Source organism: Acanthamoeba castellanii (assembly GCF_000313135.1).
Source record: "Acanthamoeba castellanii str. Neff unplaced genomic scaffold scf7180000084762, whole genome shotgun sequence".
Classification (NCBI taxonomy): Eukaryota; Discosea; order Longamoebia; family Acanthamoebidae; genus Acanthamoeba; species Acanthamoeba castellanii.
In genome coordinates, this window is record NW_004457518.1 from 7,696 (window position 1) to 14,179 (window position 6,484).

At 57.7% G+C, this 6,484-nt stretch overlaps 3 protein-coding genes across 3 annotated transcripts in view; 2 read left to right on the forward strand and 1 right to left on the reverse strand.

The window, feature by feature from the left end:
- Nucleotides 1-491: 491 nt before the first annotated feature.
- On the reverse strand, nt 492-791 carry ACA1_232250 (CsbD family protein; the record flags this gene model as incomplete). Its single annotated transcript, XM_004340915.1, has 1 exon — nt 492-791. The coding sequence occupies one exon, from the start codon at nt 789-791 to the stop codon at nt 492-494; it is 300 nt and encodes a 99-aa protein (XP_004340963.1).
- Nucleotides 792-1,120: 329 nt separating this feature from the next.
- On the forward strand, nt 1,121-3,745 carry ACA1_232260 (uncharacterized protein; the record flags this gene model as incomplete). The annotated part of the gene is made up of 7 exons (XM_004340916.1): nt 1,121-1,227; nt 1,404-1,491; nt 1,619-1,733; nt 1,848-2,315; nt 2,415-2,642; nt 2,726-2,773; nt 2,850-3,745. The coding sequence occupies 7 exons, from the start codon at nt 1,121-1,123 to the stop codon at nt 3,743-3,745; spliced, it is 1,950 nt and encodes a 649-aa protein (XP_004340964.1).
- Nucleotides 3,746-3,845: 100 nt separating this feature from the next.
- The window catches only part of ACA1_232270 (elongation factor Tu GTP binding domain containing protein), a gene marked incomplete at both ends in the record, with an annotated part of 4,235 nt that continues 1,596 nt past the window's right edge, over nt 3,846-6,484 (forward strand). The window contains 10 exons of the mRNA XM_004340917.1: nt 3,846-3,887; nt 4,000-4,269; nt 4,392-4,449; nt 4,588-4,728; nt 4,845-4,945; nt 5,089-5,182; nt 5,262-5,371; nt 5,533-5,573; nt 5,853-6,185; nt 6,335-6,383. Coding sequence (XP_004340965.1) covers nt 3,846-3,887; nt 4,000-4,269; nt 4,392-4,449; nt 4,588-4,728; nt 4,845-4,945; nt 5,089-5,182; nt 5,262-5,371; nt 5,533-5,573; nt 5,853-6,185; nt 6,335-6,383 — 1,239 coding nt within the window. The remainder of the gene's footprint in view (nt 3,888-3,999; nt 4,270-4,391; nt 4,450-4,587; nt 4,729-4,844; nt 4,946-5,088; nt 5,183-5,261; nt 5,372-5,532; nt 5,574-5,852; nt 6,186-6,334; nt 6,384-6,484) is intronic.

Consider the following 6,484-nt stretch of genomic DNA (forward strand, 5'->3'; position numbering starts at 1 on the left):
CACACCACTTCAACCACCGCGGAGTGCCCCCACGAGACCACTTCTACCAGGAAGCACACCACCTCCACCACCGCGGAGTGCCCCCACGAGACTACTTCTACCAGGAAGCACACCACTTCCACCACCGCGGAGTGCCCCAGGGAGACCACTTCGACCTCGACCAAGAAGCACACCACCTCCACCACCGCGGAGTGCCCCAGGGAGACCACTTCGACCTCGACCAAGAGGCACACCACCTCGACCTCGACCAAGAAGCCCTGCGACGAGTGATCACGAGGCAGGTGATCACCAGCAACATCGGACAACTTCCTTCAATGATTGAGTGTTCTATCCCAACATGTTGCACACGGCATAATAAATACTAACTGAGGGATGGAGAAGCTAGCGTGTGTTGGGTTTTAATAAAAATACTGAGGCGTTGGAGGTTCAGCTTATGCTGACGTAAGCGCTTCAGTAGTCCTCTAAACAACCACGAAAAAAAGTTGACGGGCTTACTGGTTGGCGGCCTTGCGGGCGTCGCCCTTGAGCTGGTCGGCCTTGCCCTCGGCCTGCCACTGCTCGTTGCCGAGCACGTTGCCGGCGGCCTCCTTGATGTTGCCCTTGACCTGGTCCTTGGTGCCGATGGCGCGCTGCTCGGCCTTGGCCGCCTCGAGCTCGGCGTTGCCCTTCTCCTTGCGGGCGAGGCCCTCGGCCTCCATCTGCTTGTTTCCGACGGCCCAGCCGACGTTCTCCTTGACGGCGCCCATGGCGATCTCAGTGTAAGCGTTGGTCTTGGAAGGCTCAGCAGACATGTTGTTGTTGAGGGTGGTGTAGTCTTGGTAGAGGGTTGCTTGTGTTGGTGTTGAGGTTGTGTTGAATGGTGACTGAGCGCGAGAGTGGTCCCATTTATGCAGGGGATCCCTGATCTGGAGGTCATCTTTGTGTGTACGGTCCCATCGAAAACTCGCCTGGTGCCGCAGCAACTTTGGTTTAACTTAATTGACCAATGGGCGGTACCCCTGAGTTGCCAAATGTCACGGGTTCGAACCTGGCCGATGTCAATTTGGCTTAGCACAGGTGGGCTTGGCCACCAAAGTCTTGTTTCGTCAGGCCCGAGTGTAAGATTAACGATACTGAGTACATGGCCAGCAACAACATCAAGCCCAAATCTCCGCCAGCGTCGCCGCTGACCTCGCCCAAGGGGAAGAGCGGTGCCAACACAAAAAAAGAAAACGAGCTCAAGCTCAAGTACTTTAACCCCCCCCCCAAAGAGGCTCCGCTCATCGCTTTCGTTCTTCGCTTTGTAATCATTATTTTAGGGTTAAATAATAGCAGCAAATAATTAATAATAAGAACTTATATTCTAAATATTACCTCAATTTTAGCAAATATTATCTTGTTATTTATTGTTATTTATCTGCTAGGGAGGCCAAGGCACGGAAGAAGGAAGCACAGAAAGACTTGTCCCGCGCCAAGGAGCAGCTGGCCCAAACCAATGGGAGCCTCAAAGCTGTACGCCCCCCCTTCGTCTCATGTGTGCGAGTGAAGCCCCAGCCGCCTGTTCTCTTTCTTCTCGTCCTGCTCCCGCTTCTTCTGATGGTGGTGCTGGTGGGCTCACTTCAACGCGCGCTGCACACAGACCGACGAAGAAGTGGCGAAGCTGGAGAGCAACCTGGCCCTCCAGGAGCGCAACCTGAGAGAACGCGATCGCTCGCTGCAGTATCTCACCGAAATGCTCTCCTCCAGCAGCAGCAGTACTCACCTTCCCCTCTGGCACCGCTCGCGAGCGGTGTGTGCGGTGTGTGCGGTGTGTGCGGTGTGTGCGTTGTGTGCGTTGTGTGCGGTGATGTGTTCTGATGGGGTTGGAGGCCGGATTGGAGGGAACGAGCTCCTCAACTCGGTGTTCGGCAAGCTGGCTCGGTTGGGGTCGGGCAAGAAGAAGACCAGCAGCAGCAGCAGCAAGTCCAAGAAGAAGACCGACAAGAAGGCGGCCGCCGCGCATCAGCACCACCCCCACGGACCCGATGACGTCGACGCTGACAGCGAAAGCGAAACTGACGATCATAGCGAAGCGGAGGAGAAGCAGAAGACCACGGCGGCGGCGGCAACGGGCTCTGCGGTGGTGGCTGCCTCGTCCCAGACATCGACGCCGAGGGACAAACCAAAGAACGAAAGCGACGGCGTGGCGAGCGGAAACGAAGAAGAAGAGGAGGAAGAGGACGATGGCGGCTACTTCATTTTCGATCTGCGATCCAAGGTTCGGTGCACGCTGGCGGGTCCGCGCAACCTGTGCGCGTGGGAGGAGTTCAACCACCTCTCCTCCACCCTCCGCTACTGTACGTCGCGCGCCTCTTCATCACTGGCCATTGTCGTCGACACTCAATCGAACTCACTCCGCACACGCACCACCGCACACGCACACGCGCGACATGCAGTTCGCAATTTCAAGGCTCACGAAGTGGCCGAGCTGTTCGTGCTGGTGCCGGCAACACCGAGTCCCGCCGGAAGCAGCGTGCAGGAGGGACCCCAGCCGTCGGGCCTGGCGGGTCTGATGGCCAGCATCCAGCAGAGGACCCGGGCGCCGCTCGCCCTCATCCAAAAGATCTTCGCGCGCGTCGAGAAGACTGTCGGCCAGCCCAAGACCTGCACCTGCATCTTCATCGGTACGCTCGTCTTTGTTCTTCGTTCTTTGTTCTTTGTTCTTCGTTCTTCGTTCTTCGTCATCGCTAATCGCTCACGTGCGCAGGCCTCGTTTCGGTCGCGCAAGCCGCCACCAGCGCGGAAAAGGAAGCGCGTACGTTTGTGGGACGTGTCTATCACTTATATTTCGAGTGCTGATCGCCATTGTGTCGTGTGCGTCGTGTGCGCAGTGTTGTACGACGCGATCACGGGCAAGGGCAGTGAGGGCAGGCTGACGCTCGACACGGCCCGGGAGCTGTTCCACTACCGCTTCCGATTCGTCGAGGCCGTCGTGCGCGCCTCGCTCCCCGTCGTCGCCGCCGCCGCGGGCCGAGACGAGAAGGAGGTCAAGCGCGGGCTCAAGAAACTGTTCGGCCAGGTCCAGCACGCGCGCGACGAAGACAAGCCGTGGAACCGCGCGGCCGCGTCAGTGTTCCAGTTCATCGAGAAGCAGCGCGCCCGAGCGCGACGAACGTGCATCGACGACGATGGTGATGACGACAACACCTCGCAGCAGACCAGCGCGAAGCCGATGATGATGGTGACGCGACGCGAGTGGACCGACGCGATGCAGTACGTTGCGCACTTCTTTCACGCGCCGTCGGCAAAGCTGTTCCGCGGCGACGGCCCGAACGAGATCGACGAAGCCGCGAGCGTCGATGAAGGCGATGGGAGCGAGGCCGAAGCCGAGACCCAGGCCCGGCCGCCGTCGTCGTCGGCGGGCACTACTGGACCGAAGCAGCTGCCGCGGGCGGGCGAGAGCGGCGAGTCGGTGGGCGACTGCGAGACGGACAACGAGGAGTACTACCTATCGGACTACGAGATTGACGATGATGACGAAGATGAGGAAGAGGAAGAAGAAGACGGCAAGAAGAATGAGAAGAAGAAAAAGGCGAAGAAGCAGAAGAAGAATGCAAAGAAGAGCGAAGCGACGAAGCGACGCCGAGCGGACTGGGAGGTGGACCACGGGGACGAGGTGGCGACCTTCATCGGCGGCCTCAACGCCTACCTCCGCCCGGCCGCCTTCAGCTGCCGCGCCGTCCTGGCGCCACAGACCCTCCACCTCCCCTCGCCCACCACCTGCTGACCTCCAGCCCTTCAGTAAAAATAAATTAAAACTGTTCTAAAATAGAATAGAACGAAACAAAATAAACGATTGCTACATCCTTCCAACACCCCAAGCGACAATGGCAACCCCTGTCGACTTCTCGAACTACCTGCCTCCTGAGGTGCCTCACTAATAAAATGAAACACAATTATTAAATTAGATTAATTTATATTCTATTAATATGTGTAATTATTTTATCATTTTTTACAAAATTCTTGCTCACCCGGGGGCAGGTGTGGGAGCATGTGTTGTCGTTCGTGGATGTCCGCAGCGTGCTCGCTGGCGTGAGCCTCGTCTCGCGCCGCTTCCACGCCCTGGCCTCCGAGCCGCACCTATGGCGGCACCTGCTCCTCAGCCACTTTGCCGCCACCTCCTCTGCAGCCGCCTCGCGCCTCGGCACCACTACGGACACCGCGACCACCACCACCACCAACCTGTACGCCGGCGACGCCGAGCACGGCTGGCGCAAGACCTTCTTCGCCCACCGCTGGCTCGCACACTCGGTACATTCCACATTCCGCATTCCTCTCCATTCTCCCCGAGCGCCGCTTCGAGTAGTGATCGTCATCGTCATCATCTTGCTTACGCGGTGTCTTCCGTCTACGACGACGACGACGACGTGCAGAAGCGGGTCCGGTTCTGTCTTATGGGCCATGTCGACTGTGGCAAATCGACCCTCCTGGGTACACACTACTTTCAACACACAACAACAACAACAACAACAACAACAACATACCCTCTTCGTGTTGTGATGGTGACGGCGACGGCGGCGATGACGACGATGGTGGTGGTGATGACGGTGATGCTGTCGAATGCTGCAGGGCGTATCTTGGAAAGTTTGGGAAGTGTCTCACAGCAAGAGGTCGAGCGGTGCAGAGAACAAGTCTCGTGGACGGGTAAGCTGTCGTACCAGTTTGCGTGGCTCACCGACCGCTCCAAAGACGAGCGAGAGCGCGGTGTCAGTACGCGTCCCCTCACCCTCTCTCCTACATATATATTTCTATACATATATACATATATACATATAGACATTTAGCTCCATATATCTCGATACAGCTAAACCTGCGCGTGATCACAGCGCTGGACTGGTGCGCAAGGGAATGCGCGCTGCCCAGCGGTCGCGAAATCGAGCTCGTGGGCGTGCCCGGCTACCGCTATCAGCTCCAGAATGCCGTCACCGTACCGCGGCCACCAGCTGACTCCAAGCGGCCCAAAGCCAGGGCTGATCACTCCCCGTTGTTGGCTGGTTGGTTGGTTGGTTGGTTGGTTGGTTGGTTGGTTGGTTGGTTGGTTGGTTGGTTGGTGCCTGTGGTGGTTTTTAGGGAGCGTCAATGGCCGACGTGGCAATCCTCGTGGTGCACGCCGGCTTGGGTCAGTTTGAAGCGGGCGTGAACGTCCACGACCACTACCCGGGTGGTACGAGTACATCTGAAGCTCAACTGAAGACTGCCGTCATCATCATCAGCGTAATGCACTCACACACGATGATGTACAGGGACTCGCACGCACCTGATTCTGGCCAAGCGACTCGGCATGTCGAGGGTGGTTGTGGTCGTCAACGGGATGGATAGCTACGCTGCCAATTACAGCCAACGCCGCTACCGTGTAAGTCCAATCTTCCTCATTCTCTTCTGGCCACACTTCTAAGCTCGATGCGTTGTTATTGATCGAACTCCTTGCGCTGCGCCGGTGATAACATGATTGTGTTCCAATATTTAACATTGATGGCAATTCATTGTCGCTGTCATGCGTTCATATGTTTACAGGAGATCGAGGACGCGGTCTTGGAACTGGCGGCCGAGGTTGGGTACCAACCAGAGGGTATGGAATGATATGAGAGGCCCAAGCTGGCTCTGATTGATGATACCATCTGTGTTCGTGCGCTCACACCACCACCACAACTTTCGGTCCACACACAGCTCTGGTGATGTTGCCCATCTCGGCGTGGACTGGCGAGAATGTGCTCGCCCCTTCAACCGCCCTCGGCTGGTACGTCTCCTTTTTGCTATTATAATAGAAATATAAATAATTTTGTTACATGTTAGTTATGATAAATATATAGTTATTAACATCTTACAAAAAACAGGTATGAGGGACCGACGTTGGTCGAGGTGATGGAGCAGGTGGCCCAGGCCCTCACCACCGGCGCTGCGGCGTGCCGCGAGGTGGCCAAGCGGCCGCTGTTCGGTCCCACCCGCGTTTCGGTCCTCCGGCGGGTCAATGCGCTCTGCATCGCGGGGGCGCCGAAAGGGGAGGTGGTGGTCGAGGCCCTGGTGCAGTCGGGAACTGTGCGCGAGGGCCAGGTGCTGCATGCCCGGCTGTCGGCGCCGATCGCAAATCGCGCGCGCGACGGACCACAGCCGGCATCGGCACTGGTCACCTTGGCCGTGGTCAGCATTCTCCGACTCGACAAGCCTCGGTACCGCCCGCGTGTTGTGCGTGTCGTGTGCCGTGTCGTGTACTGCGCCACGACGTGCGCGACACACGACACACACCACACACGACACACACACCACACACGACACACGACACACACAGTGTGTGTCGTGCTAGTCTTGAGTGTTGCAGAGAGGCTCAAAAGTGTGTGCGATCGCAGAACCCGGGCCGCAGCAGGCGAGTATGTTGGGCTGCGGCTGAGACTGGAACATTCGGGCGACGTGGCAGCAACATCGGACATGGCTGCAGCCACGATGCACGCCCTCGCTCTTTCAGCTAAGG